General features: G+C 41.0%; 1 protein-coding gene across 1 annotated transcript; it reads left to right on the top strand.

Moving 5' to 3' along the window:
• Window positions 1–2,217: 2,217 nt before the first annotated feature.
• Window positions 2,218–12,048, top strand: LNP1 (leukemia NUP98 fusion partner 1). The gene is made up of 3 exons (XM_066338771.1): window positions 2,218–2,373; window positions 9,520–9,759; window positions 11,815–12,048. The coding sequence occupies exons 1-3, from the start codon at window positions 2,227–2,229 to the stop codon at window positions 12,013–12,015; spliced, it is 588 nt and encodes a 195-aa protein (XP_066194868.1). The 5' UTR covers window positions 2,218–2,226; the 3' UTR covers window positions 12,016–12,048.
• The last annotated feature ends 1,602 nt before the right edge of the window (window positions 12,049–13,650 follow it).

The raw sequence follows: 13,650 nt of genomic DNA, 5'->3' as shown, positions 1-13,650 counted from the left end.
TACCTCTAGGCAGAGGAAGCTTATGTTCCTGTCTCATTTCCGTGGAGCACTCAGCTGAAGATGAAGAGTCGTTTTTGATGTGTTTTTACAATCAGCTCCAGTCATCTCATGCCTGGAAATTTCATTGTAGGTAGGAGGAAAATGTGAGAAGACACATATTGTGCAGAAGAAAAAAACAGCTGCAAATAAAAACAGCAATAAGATTGTAAAGCAAACACCTCAAGATACCAACTAAAATTTGCCCTGCTACACTCTGAGTCAGTGTATCTGCGTGCCTGGTAGTAAACAACTTGAAAAATGTCCTTTGATTGATGGATTATTACTATTTATGTAAACATATTTTGACAAAGCTGGGACAAAGCTCTCTCCCCATTCTCCCTGTCACCTCACAACAGAAAATATGTATCCAACAGGTCGATAGCTCCCTGCTGGGGCAGCCTCAATTCCACCCAGGTCATGCTTCCTGTAGGTCTTCAGATGTGCCTTGCCTGTACAGATGGGTGGCCTTTGATGTAAGTAAAATTCAGGCTGTTTGAATGTGGCCAGGAGCATCCTTCCTCACCTAGAAAATCAGCCTAGCCATGCTTTTTATTGCTTCAAATGTCTTCTTCCTGTACTGTTTGCAGGTATTCCTTTTGCTCCTGTCCAGGCTGCTGTATGCATGGTTGTGTCTCCAAGCTCTCATACAGAACCATCTGAGACATCTGTGCTATCTGCACGTCCATGTACCCAGGCCCCTCTGCTAATCACAGTCTTGCCTGCCCTGGACAAGGTAAAATTGGGCACATAGACATCCATGACCAATCATTCCCTTCACCTGTATTCAGAATGAACTGTCCCACACTCTACTTACACCTCACACCTGCGCCCTCGTGAAGGAAACTGAAGTTTTGTAGCCATATCTGTAGTTCTAAACTGGTTGGGGGAAATGTTTAATGCTGGACCACTGATTCTTTGTAATGCTAAATTACTAGCAAAGCTTTTTGGCATGTTTCTGGTCAAGACCAACCAGCATCTCCACAGCAATGCCTGGGCACCAGAAGATCACCAGCACACACCAAGGGCTGCTTCCAGTAAGAACTTTGGATTCTTCTTCCCTTGCAGTCTTCCAACACCATCCCAACAGGCTCTGCATCCTTAGAGCCCTTGTTGTCCTCCTGCCAGATTCCAAAGCATGTAACACATCTTCCAATTTCATACCATGCAGACAACAGTTTTGTGGGCCACAACAGTTTTTGTGTTATATCAGAGATTTTGAAATAAAGGAAACACAGAAATGCCAATGGAGTATTACAGCCACAGTGCAGTGATTACAGTACAGAGCCTCAAGGAGACCTTCAGCACAAACACCACATCGGGTACATGTCGTCAGTTTAGACACTTGGTCTATAGGCCAGAAATCATTCCCTGGCCCTGTTCTGTTCTGTGGTATAGGCAGAGCCTGTATGGCTTACACCCAGGGCTGCTGAGGAAGAGCCAGCACATTTTTACCCAGGGTGCATTTAAGTGAGGCAGGGCCTCCCATACCCCTGATATGGCAGATGAAATTACTCAGGTGAAAAGCAGCAGCTGCAAGCTTCCACTGACTGTCATAACCCAAAAATGAATGAGCAGTTGCTTCAGGGAGGGTTTCTACCTAGACAGACAATGTTTCTGAACTACTGAAGGAAGAGCAGAGGACACAGAAGTCAGAGAGAGTAACAGGGGAAGAGTGGGCCATTTGTGCTCCCTCCCACAGAGCCAGCAAGGTCTCTGCAAGCAGCTGTGCCAGTTTCTGACCAACATCAATATGTCAATTCCGCTTCTCAAAAATCACAAGCCTACTTTGGGTCTGCCCCCCGCAGGCATGTAACTGTGGGCAATCCTGCATTGGTATTGACAGGTGGGGCACTCAGCAGCAGCACAGGGAGCAGCCACAGCCCTGCCACCCACCCCCTGCGGCAGTGTCATATTGGACATCGCTGCAATGGAAAGGTTAAAGGAAACCTTGTTGAAAAGAGATGAGAAAGGGCTGACTTTATGTTTAGACAGCCCCCGGGGCTGCAGTGGGACAGGTTTTGGGGAGGGAGTGCAGAAAGAGTGTTTGAAACTGTGTCTCTGCTTCCTCTTGTTGGCAGAACAGTGTGAAGTTAGTGGTGTGGTGGTGGACTTTGACCTTGCTTTACCTTGTCTGGTTGGGAGATACCCCACCCCCCCCTCCCCCCCCCAGGTTTGGAGCATCTGTACATGGAATATGATGAGGATGATGATATTTTCTTTGCAAAATGGATGAGCAGCTTCTGGGGCCACAACCTGACTGATGAGGAGAAAGAAGGCAGAGGCCACAAGAAGCGTCAGCCACGACTCTGTAGTGAAAGGAGAGCATCCCTACCGGTAAGAGCCGTGTGCAGCTTTCTCTGTGTGTGCACATGGTGTATGGATAAGTGTAACTTCCATCACCAGAGGCATGGCCCCAGGGATGTATGAGGAGTATGGGACACCTTGCCAAGTAAGTTCAGTTCCTTCTGGCAGCTGCTAGTTGCTTTTTGAAGTTAGCTGTCTGACAGGGTCAAGTCTCTGGGGGCTTGGAATACAGAAAACTGGCAAACTGCAAGATAAGTGCTGATAGGGCCAGAAATGTAAGGAGAAGTATGTAATAGCTGTGTAACTATGTGTTACAGTGTTGTTCTGGCTGCTCAGCACAACCTGGCAGAGATCAGAACATTTTGTACCTGCGTATATAAAGACTGTCCGTAACAAATCTGTTCTCATGTGGAAAACTGTACAACTCCATATGTATTAAAAGGATTTGGACCTAATTATGCGGCTATATTGTCTCCAGGAAGTTTTACTCTTTACCCTTTGGGATTTACTTGTTTTCAGGTAAGTGTAACTTCTATATTAAGCTAGAGGATGCAGTCCCTCATGTTTTAAAAGTCTGACTCTGAAAACAATAATACAACACATAGCAAAGCTTACTAAACTGTGAAGTAAGATTTCCAGGTAGAAGGTAAGATTCTTTATTCTTAAAACAAAATAGTTGGGAAAGGGGCAGGCTCATGTGCAGAAGACAGCTCTCAGCTGTCTAAGTGATTATCAAAATTAGGTTAAACTGAAAACAGCTGTTCACAATCTTTTCTTTATTCAAAGATTGTTGTTTTCATTTCAGCTTTTAAAAAAATATATATGTGGTCCAAACCTCTAATTTTTTTCCATCTACACAAGTTGTCTTAACAAAGATATTATGTTTCATTACAAACCATTTTTTACTTGTATCCATAGATCATTATGGCTGCAATGGAGCAAATGCGAATATATTGGGGAGGAGCAGCTAATCTTTTCCAAACTTTTTTTTTGTGCCATTCTATGTTTCCACCATGCAAATTCTTCTCCTCTAAAGCTGTCAAGTTCTAAGCTGTGGGATTTTTCATTTCCAAAAGAAATTGGCTAAGAAAAACAAACGAGTCCAAAACCACTTCCTCCCTGTTTGAATTCATGGACAGGCTGGAGAGGTAACCTTCATTGTATGTTTGTGTCTGTATTTGTTTGTGCACAGACATTTCATTTGAAGCATGTCCTTATATTCAGTTTGTTCAAAAGCTATTTAAATATTTAGCTAATAGCTATTCAAATTCTTTGCTATACTTGCATTCCTGTATCCATATCTAGAATTTAGATTAAGTTAGCTGGCAGAAAGCTAGCTAGAAAGAAATGATTTTTTGATGTTACTGTTTGACAAACTAATTATAACACTAAATTATATCTGGCCTTTACATTAATGCTTCAAACAAATTTGTCTTGCTCCACTATTTTCATATAGAGGATGTGAATTTTAACTGCTATATTTCTCAGTGCCAGATGTTGACTGGAGGAATGAGATGGGAAGAATTGTCTGGGGATTTTATGATTTAGGGATACATTTTGAAATGAACTCTTGATTTGGAAGTTGAATAGTTGGTAGTGAAGAGCACTAATATGTGTTGTATAACCAAAGCCAGAAGTTAAACAAATGGGCGCTACTGATGCCTTGGAAATACCTCCAGAAAGAGCATCTCCTTGTTGAGAGCAGTAACTTGAGAGCTGTTGCACCTGGATGGGTGTTTTTTGCCCAGTTACTCCAAATTACAACTATTGTAAGATTCATTACTGCGAATTGTAACAGTTGTAAGATTCAAAACACTGGTACTGTTATTTAAATATTGTCTTCATTTTATCAGAACAGTGCTAATTATCATGAGGAATAATAACTGAGATCAGCATGCATATCTCCTGAAAGCTAATACCTCTACAGCAGATTACAGTGCACCCCTTCTATCTCAACATTGAAATTGAGATAACTCCACTGTCTAGATGAAAATCAAGTCAGCAAGTTCTGGCATAGATGCTGGGAAAAGCTCCTTGTGCAGGTTCAATGGTACTGCCAAAAGATCACTGCCAGCTCACTTGGTCTTATATCCAGGACGGGTGTTCAGGACATGAGCACTAAAGCAGTCCTGCCCGTGCAAACTGCTTCTGCACCACGAGCCTTTTGGTACTGCAAAGCAAAGGGTAGCACAAAAGATGGTTCTGCTGGAAAATGACTTTCAGCTCCAAACTGATGTGTTGGTCTTTGTAGTTTTTCCTGTGCTGTAGTGAGACATTCAAGTCACTGCTCCCACCTCAAAGACAAAAAATAAACTCCTGTGGTATCCTTTCATGGTACAGTCCCCACCTAAATATGGCTAAAGCTTTGAAGAATAACTCCCAAACCAACAACAGTTTTAATTATTTTTCCCAATATCTTGGTACATTGCACAAACACTACCGAGATGAGCTTTACAAAATGCTTTTGCTCTTGTCATTTACACTTTGCAGAGGAGAATACAGAATTATATTCGTCCTTCAGTGGGTCACTTGGAAGTCAGACTAAAACATTAACTCCGGTCTGTCAGGCTAAAACAACATGTAACTCCACTCTCCTGGAAAGCTCAGAGCTGTGTATGTTGCTGTGGGCCAACACTGAATGTGAAAACTGCCTGGGGATAATTAAGTCAGCTGTTTCCATCTCGCTTATTTAACTTGTTCCCCTGGCAAACTTCAAAGTAACCATGATAACCTTTCTGAAGCCTCCAGCTATGACTTTCCTTGACACATTCTAGTTACGCTATATAATTTTGGTTCCGAACACATCTTGCCTCCCAGACATTTTGTTGTAAGGAAAAGATTGGAAGCAAAGGACAACTGATAAGTTTACAACCCTATGCATGTATTCACCTTCAAATAGACATTGTTGCTCACAAGAGAAAATTGCTCAGAGCAACTGAGAGTGGGAGCAGAGCAAATTACTGCTGTCGAAGTTACTGACATTTAATTTAAATTAAATTTAGACTGAACATCTACCACAATATTGTTACTATAGACCAATTGAAGGCCAGACCAAAATATTTTTAAGAAATATATGTTTTTCTGTAAGGAAATGGAAGGAAATGAAGCCATAGGAGAACATCTGAATGTCTGATGTTCCAAAATATCCCTAAAATACTCCGGTCATTGTGTAAACTGCAGCAAACAATGAACATTTGTGCTGCCGAAGATTAATGTTCTTACTGACAGTTGTGCAAGCTTTCAGATCAAGCCCAAAGGAAGTCAACAATTAACTTGTCTACAACAGAAACTGAGAAAGACATAAGGCAAATTACACTGACAACAGTTTTTCTTGTGTGAAGTATTTTTGTTTGTGTACCTTTTGTGTGTTTGAGATGAGCAATTAGCAGAAGATTAGCTTTTTTGTAAATAGATACACTGAACATGAATGGCCTTTACCCAACACAGAAAAAAGGAGTACTAATGGGAATGAGAAACAATCACTGAGATAATTTCGTACTTCTGGCTTTCCCAGCACTGGCAAATGATCTCCATTTTGATAGTGGAGAATTTAACGTGTTGTGCACAGGCACTGTGAGAGAAAGCACAGTCACAGTAATATGATTGCATAGACCTGTCTATGCAGCTTTACCCTTAGCCCACTGAGGAAGATGGGCATTTCAGAGGAAAGCTTGTCCCTTTACTGGGCCATTGCTGCCCTATTAGTAGGTAAACTGCAGTCTTTTTGGTAACGGCTTAACTGTGATTCTATCTGTGAAGGGAAATTAAAAAGCAATGTCTTAGTAAAAGAAATTACAGAGTTTGCAAAACAAGATTGATAGAATATAGTCCCCCATATCAGCTGTCCTCCTGTATTTGGTTTGGGTTTTTTTTTCCCAAACCCTCTAGGAACAGATACCAGTGATTTTTACCATGAGACAATTTTATATTTCCAGGAAAGAATATATGTTTATGCCATTAAAATGACAGAGAAGATTTTTAGCTTTGTTGAGCCTGGCATGGCATGTGTATTCCTGCCCCTCGAGCATAATGCAATTGCTTTGATGCTTTCTAAAGTAACAATACAATATGACCTTACAGAACTTGTATTGACTGGTTTGAAACCAAAGCAAAAAAAAATGGCAGCAATCATTAACACTACTCTCAGAGGCAGTCCATAATACTGGACATCGTAAGCTAATGCCTGGAAAAGAAATGGAACCAGTAGCATGTATTTTGTAAACACTCTTCAATATTAGATACTTCTGTCAGGTGTGAGATTTATTATTTTTATCATCTCTCATCAAGCCTGTTATAGGCGAAATAGCTGAATTGTTTTATATGAAGAAATTTATTAACATCAATTTGGTTACAAAGAAATAAAAAGTCCACCACCAAAGATGCCGAGCCCAGGATTCGGCACCGGTGAACAAGGTTGGACCAGCGGTCTATCTGGCAAACAGTCCTTCCCTTGTTCACGAGAAATTGTGGCTGGAGCCTGGATTTTTATACAGTTTTTGTGCCCTCAGGCTAGACCCAGGATATAAATCTCCTCAGCCTTCCGATATGGTGTTATCTCTTGCATTGCATAGTTCTTCCTGGGCTTACTCAAAGTCCTTTTGTCTTTCTCTCTGGCCCGGTGGTGGAGTCCAGGTGGCGTCGGTGTGTCTCGCTCCAAAAGAGATGTTACTTCGCCCTGTGCCTTCAAGTGCAAATGAAGTCTCTCCCTGAGTTTGAGCTTTGCTCTGTGCCTTCAAGTGCAAATGAAGTCTCTCCCTGAGTTTAGGTTTTGCAATTTGAATTTTACAAAGGCGAGGGGATGCTTAGTATATTTACTGTATTTAACTTTCAGCACTTTATATAAAATATTATTACAAGCATGAATTAATTCTTAGCCTCCCTCATAACAAGCCTGTCTAATGTGGTGGAGCTGCAGCCATATGAATGCACAGCCTCTCTGTTCAAGGAAAGGCTGCATTGGTCACTGTTGTGCCAATACATTTATAGTAGCATCTGGCCGTAGAGTGAATGAAGTTGTGTGCAGGACAGTTGTGTTTCAGGTTTCCCTTGTGCTTCCCTTGTGTTTCAGGTCCAAGGTTTGTAGATTCATGTAAACACTATACCAAGTTGGTTTAGTTTTTCCATTTGCTAAAATAATAAAACAACCAATACACACACCACAAACCCTGCACTGAGTGTAGGGTTTTCTACTGGATTTTCTTAGAAAGCATTGCAGAACCAGTGGGATAAACCCTCCTTTGTTAGAAACAATCACAGCTCCCTTAAAGCAGAACTTTTCAGGGTTAGTTAGTAGCTGAAGGATTAGCAACAGCATTATATAAAACAGGGAATCACAGAATCAATAAGGTTGAAAAAGACCCCTGAGATTATTGAATCCAACCTTTGACCAATCCACCACCATGTCGACAAGACCATGGCACTGAGTGCCATGTCCTGTCTTTCCTTAATCGCCTACAGGGACTATGACTCCACTACCCCGCTGGGCAGTCCAATTCCAATATCTAGTCATCCTTTCTGTGAAGAAATTCCTCATGTTATGAATTATTAGAAGCCAATTCAAAATAATAGAATTTATTTAGCAAATTTCCAAAACCAAATTAAAAAGCCACAATAAAATTGGACAACATCGATCGAATGTTGGGTGGGCAGACTGACAGTAACAACGGTACTATCCAACCTCAGCCACACACTATAGGTCCCAGTGTAAGGTTTTTTATACGGTTTATTTGTCCTGAGGCTAAGTCCATTGAAAGTCCAAATATTCATGTATCTCTTTATTTCCAAGCAAGGTCTTGAAAGGGGTTCTCGTAAGTATGAAAAGGCGTTGATAGTCTTCATCTTTGGGGTGCTGATTTGATCATCGAGAATCTCGTATCAAGATTTATATCAGATGTTGAGCAGCCGTGAAGTGGAGGCCCATCCCTGATGAATGGGCTATCTCCAGTCGGGCTATGTTATTTCTGTTGTAAATGTTGTGGTTTTGCAGCTTGCACCACAGGTCTTGGAATCTCGGAGATGCCCTGGAGTAGCTTTTTAATAGACCAAATCTTTGATACATGAATTTATCCATTACATTTACCACACTCATAATGTCCAAAACATACATGCATTGAAAAATACATGCAGCAGCTGGGTGCTTGGAGTGCTTTAAACTGACACTTGCAGGCGTGTAATTTTCAGTACCTCCCATCTCTCACAACTTTCACCATCTGCATTTTACCAGTGTTCAGCTACTCATGCTGAAAATCCTCAACAGCTGGCAGGGTTTGAAGTACCCCTGGCTCTGTGGGGTGTCCTTCTCATGCCTCCATTCTACATATCTGTCTCTTTCTAAAAAAATCACCAATACATGACTCCATAGGACACAGCAGTTCTATATCAGTTTAATCTCCTTTGCAGACATTCAATTAAACGCAGCTCATGCAGATCAATATCTTTTATCTCAGAAAATTGGATCACTCTGAAACTAAACAACTATCTACTCACTCCCCACTTCAGTCCTCCAAATATAATTGTACAAGTCTGTTTCCTACCTCTTCTTTGGTAGGGTTGTGTCCGTCAGTACCCTGAAAGTGCTCCTTCATTAGTTCAAGACAAATGTGCCCAAGAAACCAGCAGAAAATTCAAATCTGGGCAATAAAGACTGTGGCAAATCTGGGCATGTAGACTGTGCTTGAAACTTGACAGAACTGGGTGAGAAATGGTTGCTGTCACACTCTAAACTCAAACAGCTGATATGACCTGCAGCATTCATGGGTCAAACCTCTTATCTGACTCATCTGGCCACAAAAGACCAAGTTATGCTTTTTGAGAATCCTGCCTGGAAACTGCAACCACATGCAAGGCCTGAGTTTTTGGCATTATGATGAGTCCCAGTTCCTTTTAGTGTCAGTGAACACTAAGAGGACCCAGCACACTTTACACTCAAAATGTTCATTGTATGGCAAAACTTATATCCTCAAACCCAGGAATAATAGGAAATTCTAACGCTGCTGCCTCCAGAAAGCAAGTTCTTGGCAGTGTGATTCTCCTTCACTTAAAAAGAAAGATACAGAATTCTGGAGAAGGCCCTTCACTTTGCACCTCTGTTTGGGAGAGTGTTTGTGGCAGGAAAAAATCCGCCTTGTGTGTTCTGCTTTATTATTCAATAGTCAACAAAGACCTTTTGTTTTTCAGGCCAAGCTTTCGTCCCTTCATACAACACGACTTCATGCATCTGCCAAAGGCTCATCATCAGGACACCTCAGGGGCTCCAAGGAATTTCAAGAAGACCAAGATGTCAGGTGCCACTGCCACAAGAAGGCAAGCAGAACACCTTCAGCAGACAGCTCATGTCCAGAGACAAACTCCATTCAGGAATTTGCAGAGTCCTTTGAAAAGCAACTCCACCTCAAAAGCAAACGCTCAGTTTCTTTGGTAGGTAACAACCAGCTTAAGATCACTACACAAGAAAAAAGCCAACCAACCAAGTCAGCTTCATCCTTTGTGTAATTACTGTGATTTTGCTGGGGGAAATGCAGAAATAAACTCCAATTGGAATTTCTCATATTATGTGGTCTCAAATTACTGCAAGTAGCACAAACAAGGTTAAAGTTGTATCGTTAGTGTGAGGATTTTTGATGTGGTGTTACTGTCTAGGCTTATTCAGGAATGTTTATCCTCAAAATGAGACACTGCACTGGTTCATGTGACAATATTTTCAGAGGTTTCTATGGCAGAGGTTTCTATTGTCATGTTTTTGTGGCTGTGGCCACAAAACATGACAATATAAACCCAGGTTTGCTTCACTTCTGCTGCAAGAGCCAGCTCACTTTTTCACTGCTGCTGACCTGACTTAACCTATGTGGAATTATCTGTAATACTGCCACACACTGCAGTGTTTGAGAGACTTCTCATTTACCCCTCAGGACTCCGTCCACTGCTTTCTGCAGTGTCACCACACAGCTGCAGCAGCAGCTATTGCTGTAAGTAGAAGAACATCTTTTCACTGAAAGGGCATGCAGACAGCAGGAGATTCTCCACCCTTTTCATCCTTCTCTCCATCATTCTGTCCAGAGCCATGAGCATTTTGTCTGGTGTGTGTTGATCAAGTAGCCAATAACAACTTTTTGTCTATGACACTTCAGTATATTTTTATTATGATGATACATAGTATCTGCTGTATCATGCAATGGAAGAAAGAGTAATAAATCCTAACTAATTTTAAGTATCAGAAAAACACTTTGTTACTCCATTCAAAAAAACTGCTTGAATAACACCTGACATTAGAATCAAATAACCACATAAGGAAGTATCATTTTTTTCCAGTTTCTTGACACTGGCAAATTATATGGAAAAATAATTTTCAACCCTCTTTGCACAGCAAAAGAGGGGAAAAAATCTCTTTTCAAAAAGCAGCATAATTACATGATCAGTCCCATAATTAGTGTTTGCATAAACAGTCCTCTAAGAATATGCAGAATTATGATGATGATAGCACTGTTACACCATAGTCAGAATTTCAAGCCCATTCTCCAGTCTTCTTTTTCCTCTTCAGGAACTATTCAACTGATTTCATTTGGAAAGTTATATTGCCTCATGTGCCAACATTTACCAGCAGTTGTCTGGTTTATAATTTATAATTTCTCAAAAATGCCTGTGGCTAGAAAGTCTGTGAGTGTGTAGTTGATGTATGATTAGGTTTAGTGAGCACAATGTATTAAATATGGCTTCAGTTCCAGTTAAGAGCATGGATTCCAGTGCCCCTCTGTAATCAGCAGTGAGGTGTGCTGAGCTGTATTTTAATCTGTTTTTCAAGCATATCAAGTTGCTGCCATTCCCTCAGTCACAACAGTAGTTTGGGAGATGTGAAGGACTTAGGAATCGCAAAGAACTGAGCAATAGGTCAGAGATCTGAAAGGAATTTTGGACTTAAACCTGTGTCTCCAAATGGGGCATTTTTTTGCATTCAGAGCTCTGTGGGTGCAATTCAAACTACCATGTTCAGACAAGTGAAGAGTGTGGGAGAGGTAATTCATCTCCTTCCCTGCCTATTGCTTTTCTCATATAAATGTGTCTCTGAGAAGTCTTCAGACCTTATTTTCAGTGAGGTCTTTGTAGCTAGCACTGAGCAGCCTTCAGGGATGTAAAGATAGATCACATGAAGGGATATTAACATGGCATCTGGGCTGAAATCTCAGAGCCCTTCCCTTTCTCCTTCCTGTCTGCTCTCCTCTTCAAATCCACTAAGCCTGTGACCCTCCTATCATATACAGAGTAAAATCAGAGCATGTGTGTTGCTTCTTCTGAGCTTTAGTGTGACTGGCTTGGGCCTTGAATTTGAGCCCATGATAGTAAAGCTGATCTTGGTGAGGAAGGTTACTGGAGTATTTTGTTACATAGTGAAATAAAATAATGAGCTTTTTATTTTTTTTTTTTTTGTTCTTGGAGGAGTCTTTTTTAATTCCCTGCTATTTTTTCCCTGCCTTTTAGCAACCTGAAGGTGCAAAAGAGAGACGAGAAAGAGAAAAATTGCATTTGAGAAAAAGCAAGTCTCATAAGAAAATGGGAGAGAAATCAGAGGCAAGGAGAGCGCGGGAAGAAGGTGAAAGTTTGGAAGTACCTGCAAAACACAGCCAGCACTTTCCATCACAAGCAAGCATTCAGAAAGGTTATGTATGCACAGGCAGCTAGAATGCATTGAGGTAATCAATCTTAACACTCTCTCTGGAGCATTCTTGTTCTGTTTTGACTAGAAGAGGCCTATTAGCTAGAATAACCACATAGTTGTAAAATGAAAGTAAAATTCAACTGCATCACGGGCACTATGTTACTACCTTCCTTTTTTTACTTTTGTCATTAGAAATGTGACCTTTGTCATAGGAGTGTATCAGTAGCAAGATCCAAGTTAGAGATTACCCATCATAAGAGGATTTCAGGCATATTTAGCATTGCAGCAGGACAGTGGTGGATGTGCTCCTTTAAGGGAGACCACCATCTGTGTATTACAGAGCCATGCAAAGCCTTATGTTTCTTTCTTAATTGAAAGCAGGCCTTTTGGTAGGTTTTGGAAGGAAAAAGTACACATAGACAGCCAGCTGCTTCCTGGCCCTGACATTCACTTTGATTTGTCTTGAAAACAGGTATCTTTTTTGCTCGTACAATCTTTCAGCTCCAAATTTCTGTAAGAGGAAATAAGCCCATGTTCTCTTCTACACCTCCTTGATGTCTCACTTCCCTCTGCTTTTCCTGTCACTGTGCATCTCATTTCACTGGCATCTCCCAGCCCTCTCCCATATCCTCAGTCCCATTTCCCCAGTCACACGAATAATTATTTCTCCCAACTTCACCTTCATTACCTTGTATCTTTTGTGGGCTTTCCTCTCTCCATTTACTGCTTTACTGCTTTGTAGCTACCAATGTCTTTTGCCACGTCTCTACTTTTGCTTCATCAACATCTGAGCCTTGCTGAAAATTTTCCAGTAAAACCAAAGATATTCTGTCTCTCAATTTCCATATAATCTCTTCAAGGGGTTGCAGAGGCATTGCAACCCCTTTTCCTTTTCCAGAATTTGGACCAAACTGCCTGTCTATGGTAAGCAGGATCTAGGAAAACTCTGTTCCTCTGGCTGAGAATCTCCTGAACACAGGTGTAAATCTCATCTCTATATGCTCACAAACACATACACATCCTCACAATTCCCTCATGCTCCTCTTTCTTCAAAGTGCCAGTCTTCTCTGCGGATACAACCCTGCTCTCTTTTGGAATAACCTCCCCAGGCCTAGTATGGAGAAAGCCTGATTTGGATTATATGGTTAGAGAAGAGTCAAGACTAATGAAGTCATGAGCAAAAGTCAAGGTCTAATGGATATTCTCCCTGTGATTTTTCTGTAATTAACAAAGATCTTACTAATTTACCTTAGAGCCTTACTTTTGAATATTCAGCCCTTTAAAAGCGTAGGGCATCCTTAAAACTTTGTAACACTTATATCCATTAAGGGATTGCGTTGTTTGGGCTTTTTGTTTAGGGATTTGGGGGATATATAAGAAAGCAATTGAACCCGTACTGATGCTTGTAAATTGCTTCTTGTCTGGTAACATATATTATAAACTAATAAATCTTATAATGGAAAAATGTTGTTCCTATGCATAGTTCCTGTCATTCCCAATCCAGATTGAATTTTTACAAAGTTCTTCCATCAGCCAAGACTTAAATACAGATAGACTTTTCCTTTACAACCTTGATCTGAAGACTGCATTACAGAAGGTCTGGATAGAAAACAATATGGCCAGCTGTGTCTGAGCTCCTCAGATAAAACCTCTCACAT

This window comes from Sylvia atricapilla, chromosome 2 (genome assembly GCF_009819655.1).
Source record: "Sylvia atricapilla isolate bSylAtr1 chromosome 2, bSylAtr1.pri, whole genome shotgun sequence".
Classification (NCBI taxonomy): domain Eukaryota; kingdom Metazoa; phylum Chordata; class Aves; order Passeriformes; family Sylviidae; genus Sylvia; species Sylvia atricapilla.
Note: the sequence above shows the minus strand (reverse complement) of the source record. Positions and strands in the feature narration are given on the sequence as shown.